Source organism: Lissotriton helveticus, chromosome 3_1 (genome assembly GCF_964261635.1).
Source record: "Lissotriton helveticus chromosome 3_1, aLisHel1.1, whole genome shotgun sequence".
Lineage (NCBI taxonomy): Eukaryota > Metazoa > Chordata > Amphibia > Caudata > Salamandridae > Lissotriton > Lissotriton helveticus.
This window is the reverse complement of record NC_136061.1, coordinates 94820490-94842508: the sequence shown is the minus strand read 5'-3', so window position 1 is coordinate 94842508 and position 22019 is coordinate 94820490. Positions and strand designations below refer to the sequence as shown.

The 22019-nt window shown below is 46.7% G+C and overlaps 1 protein-coding gene across 6 annotated transcripts in view; it reads left to right on the top strand.

Annotated features, from left to right (window-relative positions):
* The window catches only part of CLUH (CLUH binding protein of NUMT mRNA), a 380789-nt gene that overhangs the window by 120498 nt on the left and 238272 nt on the right, over positions 1-22019 (top strand). For all 6 annotated transcript variants that reach the window (XM_078679315.1, XM_078679314.1, XM_078679317.1 and 3 more), the window contains exon 2: positions 15932-16125. In XM_078679315.1, the coding sequence (XP_078535441.1) occupies positions 15932-16125 (194 nt within the window). The remainder of the gene's footprint in view (positions 1-15931; positions 16126-22019) is intronic.

Here is a 22019-nt window from a genome sequence, read left to right as displayed (position 1 = left end):
TGTGGATGAGTTGCACTGAGGGCTTGTGACTTTCTTGCTGACGTATTCATAAAAAGGTTTAGGAGGGTTTTGTTCACTGGTTTATGGTGCACTATGTCTTCTAAAAAGAAATCCCCTGTTAAAAACACTATGGACAACTATCTAGTCCAGGTAGTTGCCAAAATCAACAGTGAACGGCGATCCTCATTTGGGCTCGGTGTATCACCTACATCAACTACACCGATTTTGCTGATACCAGATCTGCCCCAATTCCCTGAGTTAGACAGCACTAGTAGCAGTGTAGCTGCTATACCTGATCACGCCGATAACGTCACAACGATTCAGTTAGATTGTGTGGCGTTAGACAGTGATATTGAGGAGGAGGTTGAACAACATTTATCTGAGGAAAAAGCCCCCACTCCAGTGCCTGTGCCACGCACCACTAGGGGTGCCAGAAAGGGCCTGCCTAAGCGAGGAGGGTTAAGATCAAGTCGGAAAAAGCCTGCTTCCCCTCCTAGTAAGACCTTGGCGGAGGCCGATGGATCAATAGACGATGTTTGTATGTCTCTAACTAAAGAACAATTTAAGAACCTGTTGGGCATGATAGACACCAAGATACAGGGAATTGTAAAGCCATTGGTAGGTAGAATAGAGAAGCTCACTAAAGAGGTCAATCGCTTAGGGGATTTACTGAATAACACCTTAGCTGAAGTAGGTAAACTGCCTGATGAGGTTGCTAACAGGGTTGAGCTAAAGAAGGGCCCCTCCATGCAGGTGGGCGGAGGGGTCTTCCCTCTATTTGACCACCCGGTGGCTCCCCTGGTATCCTCATTGGATGGTGTGCAAGAGAAAGCGGTCCCTCCAGTTGTATCTTCTGTTCCGGAGCCTGCGAATGGCTCGGTTGAGCTGATAGTCGAGGCTTCTCCTTTGGTCTTGGTTCTAGCTAACGTCTCTATGTTGGCTCCAGGGCAGGATGAAACTACCTCATCCTTGTTGTCTAAAGCCTTACATTGGCTGACAAATAATATGGTGATAACTCCCTGGGGTAAGCAACAGCTGGCAGAAGAACTAGTCAAGGCCTGGAGAGTGGAGTGGATAGGAAACAGTGCAAAAAGATTCCGGGGTGAATGTGTTGTTTTACATTTCTCAGATCCAGAGGTATTATCCAACATACTGCCCAATTTCCTACCCCCACAGCGAAGATCCACCGAGATCATCCCACTCACCTTAGACTTTTTTTACCATCGTAGTGGGAGGGTTTCTAATCGGGGTATGCTAAGAACGAAGTGGAATGTGGTCTCAACAAAAGGAAGGAGGGTAGCGCAGCCCACAGAGTGGGGACTAAATTTGGAAAATAGGTTTTCAGCTTTTTCTAATTTAAATGATTGTGACTAACTTCATGAGGGCAAAAGTATAGTACCTTCGGTTATGATTGATCAGAGCTTACTTAGCTTGGCTGTCCAGAATGTCAATTGCCACAGTAATGGGATGATGACTAACCCAGTAGCGATAGTAGCAGGCGAGACTAGTATCCAGAACCTTACATCTGAAGCGCTAGTTGGTTGTGTGACTGGGGTAGCTAACCTAATCTCCTGGAACTTGGCTGGGCTGTCCTCTAAACTAGATTGTGGGGACTGGCTTGGCTTCGTTACCCTATTCGATATATGCATTTTTCAGGAAACTTGGGCATGTGATCCTGTCTTTGTGAGAGGAAACCTGAATTTCTCCGTGCCAGCGTTAAAGGGCCCAAAAGGTAGACCAATGGGGGGGCTCACCATTTGGATCCGACAGTCCCTAAAATTCACAATTAAAAATATAGTGACTAGCCATAATGATATACAGTTGATCAGGATAACTACTGATACTCTAGGGTCACTTGTTATCTATAACATATATGCTAGGAGTGCTAAGGGTGGTCGATCCGAAGTATTAGCAGCATTGGACAACTTCCTTGATGCACATTCACACGTGAATAACATTGTTATAGCAGGCGACCTTAATCGGATGTTTGAGCCTTTGGTTTCGGGAGAGGTCTCCACCGGAGCTGAAGAGTACTCTCACTGGGGTATCCCTGAGTTACAACTGAAGCCAGTTACTCGTTGGACTGAGGACATAATAGCCCTGAATGCAATGTGTCTCGAAAAAGGTCTGAGAGCTTTGAACGGAAGAACATTACGGGATAAAAACGTCTCTATGACTTTTGATAATGGGAGACATAAAAGTAGAATTGACTATGTAATTTGTAGTTTGTCGTTGTGGCCAACCCTCTGTGATATGGAGGTTGTTGAGAGATCAGAAAGTGACCACAACCCCTTATGCGTGACACATAAATGGTGGGCTGCGGAGACAAATTCTACCTGTACGAATGCTCTTGTTCCACCCCTGATTATCCCAGTGAATAATATGCGCAGGCTTAGATGGGATACTGTAGTCAACAATCAACAGGCCATTGACACTATTAATTACGAAACCGACCAAGCCATTTCAGCTATGGAATTGAATAATGACTCTGCTTCTGGCATAGGGGATGTGGTCAATATTCATGACACCCTCTTCGCCAAGATCAGGGCGCACTTTTTAAAACCTGTTAAGCGAAATGGGGCAATGGTCCGTAAAGGTGCAAGATGGTATAATACTGAGTGCAGGGAGGCCCGATTAGTCCTTGGCCATGCCATCAAGAGGAGAGAGCCTATGTCCATCTGTCTTGCCAGGAAGGCTTACAAAGCATGCATAGTAAAAGCCAAGAGAGAATGGGACGAGCAACATTGGTGCAAATTGAAAAAGGCTAGCGATAGGAAGGATTCCAGAGGGTTCTGGAATATTGTTAAATGGGGCAGTGAGAGAGTTGAAGAATCGCCAAATAACAACGTACCACAAGAGGCCTGGGTAGATTTTTTTAGTTCGCAATATACTCTTAATACTCAGGCTACAGGTGAGGATAGTTTTATTATGACCTTTTCTCAAGGTAATCTTTTTACCTACAAAGAGATTATGTCTGCTATTACCGCAGTAAAGAGAGGGCGTGCTCCCGGCTTAGACGGGGTCCCCGCCGATATTCTTATAAATAAAAGAGGTCGTTGGTTCAAATATATCCATTTGCTTATTAATTTTATTGCTAAGGGAGCTGAGGTCCCTGCTTCATGGAGAGGAGCAGTGATCATCCCTGTGTTCAAAAAGGGTGATCGTGCTCAGCCATGTAATTATAGGCCTATCAGCCTCATTGATACTGTGCAAAAAAATAGTCGGTCGTGTGGTTGTAAATAGGCTCCTTGAATGGGCAGAGGATAATAACATCCTATCACCCTTCCAAGCGGGATTTCGAAGGTCAACAAGCACGGTGGACCAAGTGTTTCGCTTCCAATTGCTACAGTGGAAGACCGTGGTGCTGGGAGGAGGCAACCTGTATGCGGCTTTTGTCGATCTGCGGGCTGCCTTCGACCTGGTGCCGCGGGCCAAATTGTGGCAAGTTTTACAGAGTCTGGAGGTCCCGGAGGAATTACTAACCCTGATAATACGCCTCCACGAGCACAATTTCGCTAAAATCCAGTGGGGCGGCCATGGGATGGTCACAGCTGACTTTCCCGTTGAGCGAGGAGTCAGACAAGGGTGCTCAATGGCTCCAACCTTGTTCACTTTGTTCATAAACGGTGTTGTCTCCCGTATGGTACCTGCGCCAGTTGATGCTCCTTCCATTTCAGGTCTAAAAATCCCCATATTAATGTTTGCGGATGACACGCTCATTCTATCTAAAACCCCCAGTGGTTTGCAGCGTGCTCTGTCGATCTTTGAGAACTTTTGTGGGGAACATGGACTTGAGGTGAACGCTGCTAAAACTAAACTCATGATCTTTAAGCCGCATCGCAGCTTTAAGTCCAAAATTATGATGAGTGGTCGGCCACTAGAGTTAGTTAACTCATTTACATACTTGGATATCCAAATTGCTGACAATAATAGTTGGAGCCAACACTTAAATACTGCTATTTTGCGACACAAGCAACTAGCGGGCGCCATCAACTCTGAACATAGGAAGTCCCTGACTAAACCAGTTAAGCCAGCTTTGCTAGTTTACGAAGCTAATGCAATTGGGTCCGCACTTTATGGTGCAGAGATGTGGGGCTTTGAGAATCTGAACTCCCTGCAAGCCTCAGAAAATAAATTTCTACGGGTACTCACTGGTACACCTAAAAGCACTCCGTTGTTGCCTCTACGATATGACCTTGGCAGGAAACAAATTAAGGATCTGGCCAGCTTACGCCCTATCCTGTACTGGCGTAGACTCTGGACTACTCCCTAGCTCTCACATTATGCCGAAGGTTTTATGGATGTCATCAAGGCTGATGGCTTCCATAGGATTAGTTGGCTTAATTCACTAAAAGCAATACTGTTTGAGCTTGGGTTGAGTTCTTTATGGCTGGACCCAGCTGGTGCATTATTCCCCACAAAGTCTGCCCTAAAAAATATTTTCTGGGAAAATGTTGTTAACAAGAGTTTGAGCAGATCTAACATTGGGTCTATGTCTATGTGTTTCCTCGAGGCCAAACTGTATCCTGCTTAGGAGGCATAATGGGATATTGTCTCAAAGCCGGGTGATAGGAAGCTCCTATTTCAACGAAGAGCTGGAGCGCTCCCTATAAGAGCATTGACTGTTAAATGGGGCGCAGGGGGAAGTGACATCTGCCCAGCCTGTGGAACGGGGAAGGAAACACTGGGTCACTTCTTGTTTTCTTGTAAAGCCTATTGTACACCTAGGCGTGTCTGGTTAGCACCTATGTGCAGGAACCTTGGGACCACTTGTAGTTCTGTAGCCATGCGTATTATATGTACGAGCTCCCTTACCTGGATTTTTATAGCCACAGCAAAATATGCTAGTTGGGCGTGGGCGATCAGACAGAGACTGCTAGTTAACTAACTATTCTCTGTCTGAAAAATCTGTCCCCATGAATTTATTACTGCTTTTTAACCATTTAATGTTTTTGTATTCAGCCAGGGACTGCTAGTTAGATAACTATTCTTTGTCTGTAATATTTGATTCCTTGACTTTTTTAATACTGTTTTTTAGATCGCCAACGTCTTATAACTTTACAAATTTCTAACACATTTATTAATCTCTTTTTAATCATTTGATAAGTATTGTAATGTAATTTTTTAACCGAGTGTATTTTATTGATTCAATAGTGCTGTGTCATTGTGATTGACTGTAAATTTAATTCAATTTTAATATTTTGTGTGTATTTTTGCTTTTATGAGTAATTACTCGAATAAAGCACTATTTGACTTGACTTGATATGTAATGTGTGTGGGTATGACAGATGTAAACAAGCATTGGCATAGCCTATAGGTCTCGCCTTTGGGACCTTATAAGTGTTTAGCCATACAACAGTTGATTTGTTGCACCAAGGATATCATGCTGGATAACTAAACACATATAAGGTCATAAAGGCGAAGCCTATTGGCTATGCCAATGCCTGTTGCCTAGGCCCCCCATTACCCTTGACTAAAAGTGCTATGACGCAGGCAGCGCTGGCCACATCCTATCGCATTTTCACTCTGACTTTCAGTCATGCTGCAAATCAGCTGTGCTCTTATTCAACATGCCTAAAAGGCATTGATATTGACAAAGCCAATACTTCTCACATAGGTAAGACTTTATGACTTTGTCAGTGCTTGTTGTGTTTCTAAGTGAGACGCCCTCGTATCTATATGGCTGGTCCCTTTCTGATGAGGCATAGTGAGAAAAAGCAACAACAATGGACTAGAATGTGACCCGAGTAATTCTTAGTGGCTGAGATTAACTAGAGCATCCCACTCTTTCGTTTGACCGCGCGAACTGCAGGTAGTGACGTTATATTGGTTTGGAAAGCCCCAATGAAGGGTGGCAGCATAAAAAATTATTTCCAGGCTGTTGCTTGATGGCTATGTAGCCAGGCTGGTAAAATGCAATTTAACGCGTTGCAGTGAATTATATTTGCAACACACTCGCATTGAAATGAGGAGACTGGTGTGACTTGGTTTTGTGTTAGCATGGATAGGTGGCGATGAACACACAACTTAACCTTCATTAATGTCAGGGGGTCCTTCTTTCTAGTGGCATATTGAGCAGCTAATTGGCGAGTCATTCTCCTCACGAAAATCCAGCAGCTAGAAGTGGTTGAAGTTCTGTTTTGTGCCCTACACCGATGTCCTTTTTACTCTCTTTTTGAGCAGACATGTCCGAGAAAGTTGCCAACCATTCCTTTTTGGTAATATAGTACCTGTTTGGGTCTCATTTACATTAAGTTTAGTAACTTGTTAGTTTCTGTTCCCGCCCCCACCGCCCCCCATTGGCCGTGTTCCTGTTCCCTTTGTTCCCGCCCCCCTCTTGCTGTCTCGCAGCTTGTGGCGGTCATGGAGGTGCGCTCTTGTTTTCGTTATTGGCACAACGACGTGCTTGGTTTACAATCAGCAGGCCATGCCCACTTTCACTTTCGAAGTGCAGGCGGGACAATGGCAGACGTTTGAACGTGCGGTGAGTAAGCTCCCTTCAACATTCCTCTAAGTAGCCCCGTTCACATCGCATTGGCACTGAGAAAGAGTTACCGGGCTCAATGCGCTGAGAGCCGCCTCTGCCGCCGCCATTTATTTATTTTTTTTTTAAACTGCCACTGCAGGTCTGCTCCCTGTCAGGAGTCAAGTGCTTTTGCTGAGCAGTATGTTCAGTCTATTGTGCCAGGATATCGGAAGAGCAGATGCTCATAATTAAAAAAAGATGAGGAGCTGCTTTTTGGGGTCAGAATCCTGGGAGACCTAAGGTGAACTGGCAAAAAGACGTATAAAAGTGGTGCAGTAGTTTAAATGTGGTTATAATCGGTAGAGGTGTTCTTGGCCTAGGTACGAAGTCATACTTGCGACAGAGCGGATTGGAAGCGCTCAGTTAAAGGTGTGCGGGATAGGCATGCCACACGACACCATTGATGTGCACGCGCTGAGCGGTGTGGTGCACCAATGAGTGCCGCAGGTCAAGATTGAGTTATTCCGGTGGAGCTGTGCTCTGTCCGAGTCCGACTACCGCATTAGCAGGGCGGGCTGCCGGCATTGATTTGATCCCCAAGCATCGTCTTGCTACCTTACATGGGATTGTTTTAAGATACTATATATACGCGTTGGAGATGTAGCGCATGCGCAGTCCGTGGTTAATTCTGCGTTTACTGATCTGTTAATGGATATCTGCTAGAATCGACCGAGTCTCTATAGTCAGAGGCTGGTTCTTTAGATCCTTTGTGATGTTTGCGACATGCTAAAATGCAGACTTTACATTGCTTCTTCTGTCAGTCGACCTTTCCGCAAACTCCGTGTATGCAATAAGAGGCGCTGCACTGCGTTTCTGGAAGTGAGGAGCTTGGGGTGCATTGAGATTGTGAGGGGGTAGAGATGGACTGTTATGTTATGTTATGTTATATTTCTTTTTATATAGCGCGTGGCGACTCAAAAAGAGTGTCCCGGCGCTTTAACAGCGAGACCTACGGCAGAATAACATAACACGGCAATAAAAACAGAGAAGGGAACACAGTAATAAAAAGGGGAAGAAAGGCCTATAGTGTAAACAACCAGGTCTTTAGACCCTTCCTAAAAGCCAACAGGCTGGTAGCGCCCCGGAGTGTCAGCGGCAAAGAGTTCCACAGCTGAGGTGCCCGCAGTCCAAAGGAGCGACCTCCAATACGAGCTCTTTCCACGCGTGGCACCACAGCCAGGAACTGTGTCTCCGATCTGAGAGCCCGGGCCGGGCGGTAAAAGGACAGTCTCCTTTGAAGGTACTTTGCGCCTCCAGAGTGAAGGGCCTTATAGGCCAAAGTCAGCGTCTTGAAAATAATACGCTTGCGGATAGGCAGCCAGTGTAAGGCCTGCAAGAGACCCGCCACACTGGCTCGCCTATTTAAGCCATAGATGGCTCTTGCCGCAGCGTTCTGCGTCACCTGGAGGCGCTGTAGCAGATACTCCGCAGGCCCAGGTAAAGGACATTGGCATAGTCCAGCCTGGACCCGATCAGAGCCTGCACAGTCAGTTTCCGGTGTTCTTCCGTCAAAAGGGGTAGAAACTTCCTTAGTACCTTGAGGAGACCGAAACAGGTGCCCGTCACCCCCAGAATCTGAGCTCTCATCGTCAAGCCCTTGTCCATCTTGACCCCCAGATTCTTGGCAACTAAAGACTTACATCTACACGAAAGACACTACGCTACAGGGCCTCATATATCGTACCTCCTGTGCCCAAAAACCTAAGTTATGAGTGAACTCTTTGCCCAGATTCCATGGAGGGCAACAAGACGACGACGTACCATGGTACTGATGAGGTTACAGCCAAGTGGTGCCATGATAGGCACGTCACTTTTCGCAAGCCAACTTCACTCTAAATACTGAGATTTTTGTTACTCATCTAAACTACAAATCCCAAAATGCAACTGCATTTGCCTATAAAACCAGTACGTGTGGACTCCTGTCGGGCGATAAACATGAGATTGGGCCACCGGGCAGCCATCATCAGCAGGCGGTTCTGGTACCCCCTAACACCCCCCTGACAGTCTCAGCAGGCACTGGTCTGGTTTCAGAAGGCTTCTTCAATAATATTTTTACGGCATGCGCTTCCACTAATGTGGCCTGCTGTTAGCGGACGTGCCTGTACTCCTGATCCTGCTGGGTGCCCTTTCATTCAACACTGGTGCTCCATCACGGGGCTGGTGGGCTGAAACGCCTCTCATTGTAGTGTACGAGTTTACCAGCTGTTACAGGCCCAGTCTCATGACATCGACCAAGAGACCTCAGTTGGACCTTTGCTGACCACATGTTCGACCCCCCCTCCAGCATGGAAGTGATCACTCGTCCCCCTTTCCGCCTCTTGGATTAGTTTCCAAGTTACCTTATGTTCATATTTAAAATAATAATAATTTGATACCATAATGTATTGGCAGCAGCGCAAAGTGTAATATGTCATTCCTACCGGTGTTGAGCGTGGGTAGGGCCCGTAACGCACAAGAGCTAACGCCTCTAGTGGGTCCTGACCTCTTTCTTCTCCATCAGCTATGGAAATAAATAACATATTTAACTCCACGCATCTGTATATTTGGGTTATGCCATGCCATTTCTCTATATATATTTGTTAAACAAAGGCATTAGAAGTTAAGGGATTGTGCCCATGCAGTGTGTTAAAATCATATTGAAGAGCCAACCACGTTATGAGCAGTTAAGCTGTGCAACGTCAATTAAACATACAGTCTGAGGCAATAAAGTGATTTTTAGGTCTCGCGTAGGGTAAGGTGTTACTGCCAGGGTGTGAGTCTCTTACTCGAGGGCATTAGGGCGGCTGGAACATTTAAGCAAAAAAAGTAGTAGGCAAAATTCACCAATTCTACCTGCTGGATCTGTGTGCATGCACTGCAGTTTACCTGCAGCTCTTTAAATAACAAGCATTGGAAATGCAATAGGTCTCGCATTAGAAAAGTTGGAGCTATTGGTCTTGTAAATGACAAATATTTTATTTATTTGTTGGTTTTTAAAATAGCTAAATTGATAGCTTTGTCATTTACAATGCCAATAGTTATAACTTTCGCGAATGTGACACCTATAGCATTTGGAATGCAACATGTTTTGTATTTACGTGACTTAGATGGCAGCTCTAGTCGTTAGGCCACATCTCTAGAGAGCAGGAGAGTGCAGCAGGGGAGAGAAGCACAGCAATGCAATAGGTCTCGCATTAGGAAAGTTTGAGCTATTGGTATTGTAAAGGACACATTTTTTATTTATGTGCTTGTTTTGAAAATAGCGAAATTAATAGCTTTGTTATTTACAATGCCAATAGTTTTATCTTTCGCAAATGTGACACCTATTGTAACACAATATGTGTTGTAGCACTGAGTGGTGTGAGGGTGAGGGGTGTGAGGTTGAGGGGTGTGAGGTTGAGGGGTGTGAGGGTGAGGGGTGTGAGGGTGAGGGGTGTGAGGGTGAGGTGTGAGGGTGAGGGGTGTGAGGGTGAGGGGGTGTGAGGGTGAGTGGGTGAGTGAGGGTGAGTGAGGGAGTGTGAGGGGGTGTGAGGGTGAGGGTGTGTGAGGGTGTGTGAGGGAGGGTGAGTGAGGGTGTGTGAGGGAGTGAGGGTGAGGGTGTGAGGGTTAGGGGGTGTGAGGGTGAGGGTGACTGAGGGTGTGTGAGGGTGAGGGGATGAGGGTAAGGGTGTGTGAGGGGGGTGATGGTGAGAGGGTGAGGGTGTGTGAGGGTGTGTGAGGTTGAGGCTGAGTGAGGGTGTGAGGGTGAGTGAGGGTGTGTGAGGATGAGGGGGTGAGGATGAGTGAGGGTGTGAGGGTGAGGGTGGGTGGGTGAGGGTGAGAGGGTGTGAGGGTGTATGAGGGTGAGTGGGTGTGTGAGGGGGTGTGAGGGTGAGTGAGGGGGTGTGAGGGTCAGCGTGGTGGCCCAAAGAACTTGGTACTGCTCCCAAACCTTTGGAACAGGTCAAGAATTTGGGGGTCAAACTGGACGAGACCCTATCCTTTGAACACCACACTAGAGGGATAGCAGGGAAATGCTATGGGATCCTTAAGACCCTTCGCAAGACCCTGGACCTGCTCCCTGCAGTAAATAGAAAAACGCTAATTCACACCCTGGTGACGCCCCATCTCAACTATAGTAACGCTTTGTACTTAGGTTTGAGTAAGAAGGCTCTTCACAGGCTCCAGTGCGTTCAAAACGCAGCAGCTAGACTGGCTCTTAAACTCCCTAGAAGATCTTCAGGGAAACAAGCCTTGATGCACCTCCACTGGCTTCCCATGCGAGAGCGCATTATATTTAAAAGCATGTGTATAACCCACCGCATTGCCTATGACAGAGGTCCTGTATATCTTCAAAAATTACTCACCAAGTACTTCCCTAGCCGATATCTACGATCTCAGGGCTGTATGCTCTTTCGGGTGCCCAGAATCCAGCGGGCTCGGATGGGTGGTAGGTCCTTTAGATACCTGGCCAGTAAACAGTGGAATGACCTCCCCACTGAGCTCCGAATGGAGCCATCTGAGGGAAATTTTAGACGCAAATTGAAAACTTATCTCTTTCCTAAACTCTGAGGTTCTGCACCCTTTCCCTCAGCGGTCTTTTCTTCGGGGCTTTGTACTGGCAAGTAGTTTTAAGCGCGGGGACACACTGTGACTAGTGTAACCAGGCGCTATATAAGTGGCATTATTATTATTAGGGTGAGTGAGGGGGTGTGAGGGTGAGGGGGTGAGGGTGAGTGAGGGTGTGAGGGTGGGTGGGTGAGGGTGAGAGGATGTGAGGGTGAGTGGGTGTGTGAGGTTGTGTGAGGGTGTGTGAGGGGGTGTGAGGGTGAGTGAGGGGGTGTGAGGGTGAGGGGGTGTGAGGGTGAGGGGGTGTGAGGGTGAGGGGTTGAGAGGGTGAGGGGTTGAGAGGGTGAGGGGTTGAGAGGGTGAGGGGTTGAGGGTGAGGGGGTGAGGGTGAGGGGTCTGACTTGTTTAATGCCACAGATGCAACAATTATTAGCAGGGACTCCATATACATTCTCAGTAGGACTGCTGCATTTTTAAAAGCCCAGGAGCAGCTCATAGCACAGGAACGGATGTACAAGTAAGAGCACAATACCAGCTACACAGAATAGTGCTCCGCTTTCCTTTTAACAGCCGAATGCATTCTGGGAGTTGTCGTCCTGTTTCATTTCAACTATAACAGATGTACTAATGCACCCTAAAAGGTAAAGGCAAGCCCAGGGCAAAGCTCTGGAATCGCTGATGATATGGTGTCATCTGGAGAGCATAGTATGGAAGACAACACTTCTTGCAGGAGAACTGATATACATTTAAATGTACAGCAGCAGATACACGTGGAAGAAGGAACTGTAATTGATCTCAATACGACTGCAACTTTCTGTTGAAGGAGCGAAATAACTCAGAAACACATGTCCAGGAATGCATCAAGCATTGGCTTTGCAAACACATATGTTAAAACACATCTAACAGGAACTGCATCTGCCATAATGATTTGCGGTATGTAATGCTGACCTGCAGTGTGCCCCCGCACCCCCTACCCTTTTGAAAATTGGACCAATTTGCCTGAAAACAATGACGTGCAAAAGAAAGGCCTGAACTGGGACCCGGAGTGGCAGGGACCCGGAATAGCTGCTGACGTAATGCCATCTAAGAAGGAAAGCAGCTCCCAGGGTTGCCAGGTTCACAGATGGGTGCCATTTTTCCCATTTGTGCGAGGGAAAAAAAACAAGGGGGCAGGGAGAGAACAGACGAGTGGAGGGAGGGAAGGGGTGTGCAGAGGTAAGGGACAGAGAGAAGTAGAGAACGGAAAAAATATATAAAGGGGAGAAAGAAAGGAGTGAGACATATAGTGAAGAGAGTGAGGCGGGGAAAGGAGGAAACACGGGGAATCGAGAGGGAAAGAAGAGATGGCGAAGCAGAGGGAAGGGGAGAGAAAAAGGTGAAGTAAGAGGGATAGGGAGAGACAAAAGGAAGACAGACTGCAACAAACAAGACGGAGGGCATTAATGTGGGGAGGGGGGAGGAGAATGATAACAGTAGAACCTGTGATTGATAGAACTTAGAAACGGCAAAACTATGATAAGAAGTGTTATAAAGCCTGTGATTGATAGAACTTAGAAACGGCAAAACTATGATAAGAAGTGTTATAAAGCAAAGCAAGCAGATATCGTTATTATCAACATGCAGCGGATTAAAAAAAAAAAAAAAGGAGACACGGCCGGCCAGCCGTGAAACTGAAAGCACGGCCGGCCGGCCGTGAAAAAGCCTTTGATGCAGCAGGGGGTAATTAGGGGAGGAGAATGGCTGGGCTGAGGCAGAGCGCCAAGCCTTTGATGCAGCAGGGGGCGGAGCGGGAAGAGCTGCTGGCGGCACTAAGCTGGCGATTTGATGCTATGCACGCGCATTTTAACTAATTGCGCTTGTGCATTGAGTTAAAAGTGCACATGCACTTCATCAAATCGCCAGTGAATCGCCAGTGTAGGTAAGCTCTGTTTAAGCCCCCATAGTCTCGCTCTGCGCATTGACAGGCGAGACCTAAAAAACATACAGTGACAGCGCCTCAGTCCTGTGAAATTGTCCCAAGATTAGCATCTGCTAACAGATTAAGATCGAGCATTTGCAATGCAATTGGTCTCGCATTTACGCAAGTTTGAGCTCTTGGCATTCTAAATGACAATACTTTTTATTTATGATTTCAGTTTTTTAAACGTAAATAAAAGGCATTGTCATTTACTATTGCAATGCAGTAGGTCTCGCATTTGCGAGAGTTTAAAGTATTGGCATTGTAAATGACAATGTCTTTTACTTATCTGTGTTTATAACCAACACATACATAAAATGCATTGCCATTTACAATGCCAATAGCACAAACTCTTGCAAATGCGAGACCTATTGCATTGCAAATGCTTGTTCTACATGAGTGGTTTTAAGTGTGATGAGAATACCCAGACGCTGGGCCGGTGCTCACTAAGTGTAGTTCTCAAGTTGCGCCTCACTGTTAAGAGTTAGCAACGCAAAACCAGCCTGGTGTTACTTCTATTCCCGCCAAGAGGGAAACTGACCTAGAATTTCAGGCTCACGGTGCCTGTTGGAGCAGGACCGAGTCTGATTTGAAGTGGATGGTCCCTGTCTTGAGTGGCATAGCGGCAAAAAAATGGACTAGAATGCAGCAGAGCAATTTAATTTGCCCTTGATCAATTCAAGCATAACTGTGCTTGCTTTTCTAAACCGCTGAAAATTACGTACATTGTTACATTTCAAAGCAGTGTTTTTGCCTATGGTGAAATGCACAGCTCTAAAAGTCAGTTGAGGTGTTCAGAAATTGTATCCCTGTGCTGTTTTCCCATTTGTTAAGTGCTGAAGATTTCAATTGTCTCACGAGTGTAGTGCTGGATTTTGTTCGCTTTGTGTGCTTAGTGGAATGGAAAAGAAATTCACAAATGCATTCTGTTCAAACCCTCGGACTTGAGGTATATCTTCACTCTTGTTGCTCGTCACGCACTGGCATCGACTTTCACAACTCTCTTGTACAATTCAGTGTGATGGATTCAGTGGATCATATAGTAGTATCTTTCTGTACCAGTTTTTGGAATTTTAATTTGAGGAACTTGCAGGTACGAATTAATTGGGAACCTTCTGGATGCGGGGGAAAAGCTGCCAATAGCACAAAAAGTAGCCAGTTTTGGAATTTACCTGTTTGAATCCTCGCCAAGCAAAGTCCCTTTAAGCAGTCATATAGACTTTGTCTTTTCAAAAAGACTTTTATAGTGCCTTAGTAACTAGAAGTCGTGCTGTGTTAATGTGTTTTGTATGTAGTGTTAGAATTACGTGATCCCCTGCTCAGGATTGAAAACTATGTCTAGTATGTGGGCGTAGTACCTGTTCAGATGCACTTATATTCGGTAGAATTCTTTGCCACCTACCTAAAATAGAAATTTCAGAACATTGGAATTTTATTAAATAGGGCCCATGTTTTTTGTTTCAAATCGTAGAACTCATCAAAAATGTCACCTTTATGTACTGTTAAATAGATTGAGGGAGTTTCAGTTAATGTGAATGTATGCATCTGATATTTGATGCAAACTCATGGATGATTTGCTGACAAGGTGCTTTACTGTTGACGTTCGGATAACCAAGGCCCTTTTTGCGCAGATCTATAGAGCATTGGATGTTGATAGTGTGGGGTAAAGCAGGGTGATACTGCCTCAAGGTTAACTGTTGAGCCTGTTGTGTACCAGGTTTCTGCAGGACAAGGATGTAGCTCCAAACAAGACGCCTGGTCATCTATCACCAGGGTGTAAAGAAATTATTTCCAAAGCCCGCACCCACTTCCTTTGAGGCATCAGGTGGCCCCAAAAAAGTTGCAGACCAGAATACCTGCAACCAAGGTTCGTTTTGACAAACAAATACAAAGGAAAGTGAGTGTACTTACCTGACAAACTAGATTGACGGGGATCTGTTCACTTACGGTCCTGACGAAGACCACCGACCTCCAGTGGCGATTCTGGATGAAACATGTCAACCACCTCACCTGGCGCCAAGGATAAATAATTTGTCCCAAGGCGACGCAATCTTTATTTTTATTTTTATAATCTTACCACGATCCCTTGATTTTGAGAACAACATTTCCTATAAGTATAGGAGGTAATTTTAACTAAGCTGCACAGATTCCTCCGATATTACTTACCAAGCACTCTCCCACGTAAGAGGTATCACTCACCTGGGGAAGTGAGTACCCAGGTGCGGAACCTGATGATGATACCACCCAACAAAATGCACCAGCAGAGATTATACATTCCGCTGGAGGCAATAGGGTTTGAGGGTTTCTGGGGCAACCCCTGAGAGAGACTGGCACAGTATCCGTTTGGGTTCACTCTCTTGTGATTATATATTCATACAGTCTGGGAGCCCTAACTTTTGCTCGTAACCGTAACTTTTGCTCTGATTAGTGAAAGAACCAGGCTTGTGAGACACATTTCTATTAAGTGTTTACATATATCACCTATTTTGTGGTGCTGACCTCATGTTCATTAGTGTTCTGCAGTTTTGTGTCACTGAGATTGGTGGTTTGTTGCTACACCTATGCTTCTGTTCCTGCTATTGGTAATCGGGCTGTAAAGAGACCAGGGCTTGTAGTGCAGGACTAGCTGTTGATAGCTTGGGTGTGTGGTGTAGCCTGCTGCCTATGGTGTGTGGGGATTTGCTGATGTTTCCATTGACATGGGAGTTGCTAGTTCTGTGTCCCAAGAAACTGCGGGTTTTCAGGGTTATTACGTATGGAATATTAAATCACGGGGTGCTAGGTCCTCTGGTGACAGAAGGCACGGTGTTGCTCTTTTGTGCGATGGCTTTGCATCAAAGATAGACTGAAGCCCATATGCCGCTGATTTTTGGCAGTTTAATGCCACATGCATAATTGCTGGTTGTTTTTTCTTGTTACAGACCAGTCAGCAGGCATGACGTTATTGAATGGAGATGTGGTTCATTGTGAAGATCATGATGTGGAAGTCAAGCAGAATGGCCACGAGGAAGGAGAGCCGGACGATGATGGCAGCGAGCAGGAGGTGATAGTCATCCAGGACACAGGCTTTACAGTCAAGATCCAGGCACCAGGCATCGAACTGTTCTCCCTGCAGGTAAACTCTGCTCAGGCACCCAATTGTTTTATTTAATCTAGATGTTGTTCCTGCTGTCGTTGACAGTCTTCAGTCTCTGTATTTGTTAAATGGAGGTTTTTGCTTATTTCCAGTCCACAATCTGTAAAATGGCTTTGTGGTTCATAAGTAATAAAATGCAGTTCCATCCTTTATCTGATTAATGATAACCGGCTCCAATAAGACTTTTCTAAACTGGTATGACCTGCACCACCAAGAATGTGTCGAATAAATTGTAAACCACTCCACCAACCTAAACGAAGTGAAAAATGTGCTTAAAGTGTTAAATGTGACACTATATTTCTTGAGTGAAATTATAAAAAGTTTGTGTTATTTTGGAATGTATGGAGTATGTATGTTCCTTTACTTTAAAAACCAATTGCTGTAGCCAAAAAGTATGATTATTTACACTAATAGGAGCCTATGGCATCTAACCGTGCACACTTACTGTAGACTCTGTCAAGATCAAAGGAAGTATAGTTTCTCTTTTGGACTGCAATAGTGCATGGCTATGCAGCTAGACTTTGGCAAGAGGCCTTTTGATATTATCCCCTACAAGGGAAATAAACTGCTGCTTGATACCAGAGTTCAAGAAACTTGGGTGTCAAGTGCCAGATTTTTGGGCTAGTTGGTAAGTCTGTGGAATTTACGCTTTGTTCACATGTGTTGCACTTGCGGCCCATTGACGTCACGCTGCCTGCAGCTCTGTAGGACTACAAGCCTCTGAACCTCTTATCTTCTCTGTAGAGCTTCAAACACCTAGGCCTCATTTTTACACCTCAGCAGCACTTCCTTCTCTTGAACCTATGCTTCGTGCATTTCTGTAGCACTTCTAGCCTGTGGACCTTAGGCTATCTACACCTATGATGAACTACCAATCCCTGGTCCTGTACCTCAAGCTCTCTGTACTGTCGTAAAACTGTCAACCTCTGGGCCTCATGATGTCTGCACCTCTGTAGCACTTCAAGCCTGTGGACTTCATGCTATCTGCACCTCTGTAGCACTTTCAACCCCTGGGCCTTATGCTATGGAAACCTCTAGCATTTCTAGCTTCTTGACCTCATGTTATCTGCACCGCTGTAACACTTCCAGACCCTGCATCTTTCATTTCTGTAGCACTTCAGTCTCTGTACCTCATGCTATCTCCACCTCTGAAGTACCTCCAGTTTGTGCACCTCATGCCAACTGCACCTCTGAAGCACCTTCAGCCTCTGGACCTCAGCCTGTCTCCACCTCTGAAGCAGTTCCAGCCTCTGTACCTCATGCTGTCTCCACCTCTGAAGCACCCCCAGTCTGTGCACCTCATGACATCTCCACCTCTGAAACAGTTTTAGCTTCTGGACCTCATGCTGTCTCCACCTCTGAAGCACCTCCAGCCTGTACACTTCATGCCATCTGCACCTCTGAAGCAGTTCCAGCCTCTGGACCTCATGCCATCTGCACCTCTGAAGCACCTCCAGCCTGTGGACTTCATGCCATCTGCACCTCTGAAGCAGTTCCAGCCTCTGGACCTCATGCTGTCTCCACCTCTGAAGCGCCTCCAGCCTGTGCACTTCATGCCATCTGCACCTGGCTGGCATTTACTTCTGGTTGGTGCCTTACTCTTCTCAGCTTCAGCTATGTGTTTCTCTTACTCGTCAGAGACCCTCTTAAATATCCGTCCTCCAGTAGGTCGCTGCCACTCTGTCTTTCCTGGTTGCCGTGCCCTTTGAAAAGGCTGCACTGAGTGCGGATGGCGCTTTCCTATACACAACAAGCCGAAACTGATTCATCAACCTATCACTATCACTTGCCTACTCCTTAACACACGCTCCTTAGGCTGTCATGCGCTAGATATTTGGAATCTGCTCGATAACTCTAATATATCCTGCCTTTTTCTCACTGAGACTTGGCTCAGTGATACCTCGGCTCCTGACTTAGTTAACGCCATCCCACCTAATTATTCCATCATCAGGAGGGACAGAACATCTGGGCGCGGGGGTGGTGTGGCTATCATAGTCAACAACCAGCTGCACTGCACTACCTTCCCGATAGACAATATTCAGGACACCGAGGCGCTCGGCTTCACACTTCATCTGTCTCCCCACCAGGCATGTACTGGCATTCTCGCATATAGAACTCCCGGTCCCTTAGGCTCTTTCCTGGATGAATTACAGGTAGCACTTTCAGTCCCATGTCTTAAATCGGAACATTGTTTACTTCTAGGCGACCTAAACATACACATGGATGAGGCCACAAATCCTGACACAATAAAACTTATGGAGGTCACAACAGCATTAGGACTTATACCTTTTATTCACGATCCCACGCATAATAAGGGCCATACTCTGGACCAAGTTTTTTCCACCGTTCCTATTAATGTACTTGCTCCTCAGCCAGTATTATGGTCGGATCATTACTTAATTTCTTTTTTCCTATTAAGTACCCCTCCTCCTAGACCAAATCCCACCATCTCTGCTAAACGACTTTCCAGGCCTTTTCATTTGCTCTCTAATGAGATGCTACTACAGGCCATGTCATGTTCACCGTGTACCTTGTCAGGTAATGTGGAAATCGATCTAGCTCATTACACTGAATGGCTCACGACTATACTGGCGGATCTCGTGCCTGCGAAAGCCGCTAAACCCGGAAACAAACGTCCTTCCGCTCCTTGGTTCACATCTCAGCTCAGAGAAGCCCGGCAAAACTGCAAGAGAGCAGAAAGAGCCTGGAGGAAAGACTACAAGCCTCTTGAGAAAGAAAAATTTAAAAACTTAACTAGATCCTACCACAAGTTGATTTGGAGTGGAAAAAAATCTTATTTTGAACGTCGGATAGACGAATCTGAAAACTCCTGTAAGGAAATCTTTAAAATTGTTAAGGATTTTACTTCTCCGTCCCTGGGTATCTCTGCTCAGTCTCACTCAGAACCTTGGCTGACTGAACTGGCACATTATTTTGTAGATAAAATAACATCTATTCAAGCCTCTCTTGCTATCTACTCTAAACAGCCTCAGGATGCTGCTCTTGGTGCCCTCTCCCCTTCACAACCCACCCTCTGGGAATTCCCGCAGCTGAGCCTTGCTGCTTCATTAGACCATCTGACAGGCTTGAAGTCGGGCTCTCCTCTAGATCCCTGCCCGGTCTCTTGCCTCAACAAAATAGCCCTTGTGCTAAATGGCCCCATCAATTCCATTCTTAATTCCTCACTGTCTTCTGGCGTTGTCCCCCAGGCGTGGAAGAGTGCTCTCATCCTTCCACTCATAAAAAAACCAGCTTTGGATCCCATTATACATGCCAACTACAGGCCTATTTCTCTCCTCCCCGCTCTAGCGAAGGTGGCGGAAAGACATGTGCACAGATCTATCTCTGATTTCGTCGAGAATAACAATCTGTTGCACACTACCCAATCTGGGTTTCGTGCGAATTATAGCACAGAGACCGCGCTACTTGAAGTCACCACCGCCATTAGAGAGGTCTTGGATATTGGAGGAAAGGCCATGTTGGTCATGTTGGACCTGTCGGCGGCGTTCGACACCGTTCCCCATGACACCCTCCTAACTCGACTCTGGGATTGTGGTCTCCGGGGGACGGTGTGGAACTGGCTTAACCCCTTCCACGCTCATGACGAGCTGGGCTCGTCATGGTGTAGCCTCCTCGCACGCTCATGACGAGCCCAGCTCGTCATGAATAATGGAAAATGGAGGATCCCAGCACCGGGGGGGAAAACGCATAGCAGCCAAGTGGTTAAATCATTTCTAGCCAGCCGTCGACAGACGATCTGGGCGCCACCTCACTCCGCAGCTATGGCAACTCTGGAAGTGGGGGTCCCTCAGGGGTCTATTCTTAGCCCCCTGCTCTTTAACATCTTTCTGGCCCCCCTTGCAGAGGTTGCGGAGTCGTTTGGCGCTCAGATCGTGTCGTACGCTGACGACACCCAGCTCTTGTTCACATACGACAAGAATGAGGTGTTCGATGGGATCCGTATCAGAGGCTGCCTAGAAGCAGTCTTTGATTGGTTCAAAAGACACGGCTTAAAATGCAACTCCGATAAATCGGAGCTGCTCTTTTTTGGATGTGTCTCGGAACCAAACTGGAAAAGTTGGTGGCCACAAGACCTGTTTCCACCTGCAAATGCAAGTACCAAGGCTAAAAACCTAGGTATCATTGTTGACAATGAGTTAACCTTTGGGCCTCAAATATCCTGTCTCTCCAGGAAATGTTTCGGGATCCTGCGGATGCTCAGGAAATTCCTCCCCCTGATTTCTATGAACCATCGAAGGATCATTGTCCAAGCACTTGTCGGGTCGCGATTAGACTATGTAAATGTCCTCTATTTAGGACTCCCTAAATATCTCGTGAGGAGACTTCAAGTAGTCCAAAATTCAGCTGCCAGGGCTATTTATGGACTACCCAGACGAGCTAGTGCGTCTGACTTGTTGAAGGAATTGCACTGGCTTCCTATAGCCAAGAGGGCTCTCTTCAAAAGCCTGACACTGACCTACAAGGCCCTTCACGACTCAGGCCCTAGGTACATTAGGAAGCGTCTTGCTCTTTACAAGCCGAGCAGAGCCTTGCGATCTGCCTCCTTGTCAAAAATGGTCGTTCCGTCCATCAAGCGAACCAGACAAGGGGGACGCTCCTTTCATTACCTGGCCCCGCGCGCTTGGAATGAGCTTCCCATTTCTCTCAGACAGGCCCCTAGTCTGATGTCTTTCAGAAAGGCATTAAAAACCTGGCTTTTTACCAGTTAACTTCGCTGTTCCTTTTATTCTGCAGTTATGTTCCTCTATCTAAAGGACTTCTTCGCCAAAGCGCCGGGACACTCCTGCTGGAGTAGCCGTTGCGCTATAGAAGAACCCAAATAACATAACATAACATAACACCTCTGGAACAGTCCCAGCCTCTATACCTCATGCCATCTGCACCTCTGAAGCAGCTCCAGCCTCTGTACCTCATGCCGTCTCCACCTCTGAAGCGCCTCCAGCCTGTGCACTTCATGCCATCTGCACCTCTGAAGCACCTCCAGCCTTTGCACCTCATGCCATGTGCACCTCTGAAGCACCTCCAGCTTCTGTACCTCATACTGTCTCCACCTCTGAAACAGTTCCAGCCTCAGGATCTCATGCTGTCTCCACCTCTGAAGCACCTCCAGCCTGTGCACCTCATGCCATGTGCACCTCTGAAGCACCTCCAGCTTCTGTACCTCATACTGTCTCCACCTCTGAAACAGTTCCAGCCTCAGGATCTCATGCTGTCTCCACCTCTGAAGCACCTCCAGCCTGTGCACCTCATGACATCTCCACCTCTGAAACAGTTTTAGCTTCTGGACCTCATGCTGTCTCCACCTCTGAAGCACCTCCAGCCTGTACACTTCATGCCATCTGCACCTCTGAAGCACCTCCAGCCTGTGGACTTCATGCCATCTGCACCTCTGAAGCACTCCCAGACTCTGGACCTCATGCTGTCTCCACCTCTGAAGCACCTCCAGCCTGTGCACTTCATGCCATCTGCACCTCTGGAACAGTCCCAGCCTCTATACCTCATGCCATCTGCACCTCTGAAGCAGCTCCAGCCTCTGTACCTCATGCCGTCTCCACCTCTGAAGCGCCTCCAGCCTGTGCACTTCATGCCATCTGCACCTCTGAAGCACCTCCAGCCTGTGCACCTCATGCCATGTGCACCTCTGAAGCACCTCCAGCTTCTGTACCTCATACTGTCTCCACCTCTGAAACAGTTCCAGCCTCAGGATCTCATGCTGTCTCCACCTCTGAAGCACCTCCAGCCTGTGCACTTCATGCCATCTGCACCTCTGAAGCAGTTCTAGCCTCTGTCCCTCATGCTGTCTCCACCTCTGAAGCACCTCCAGCCTGTGCACTTCATGCCATCTGCACCTC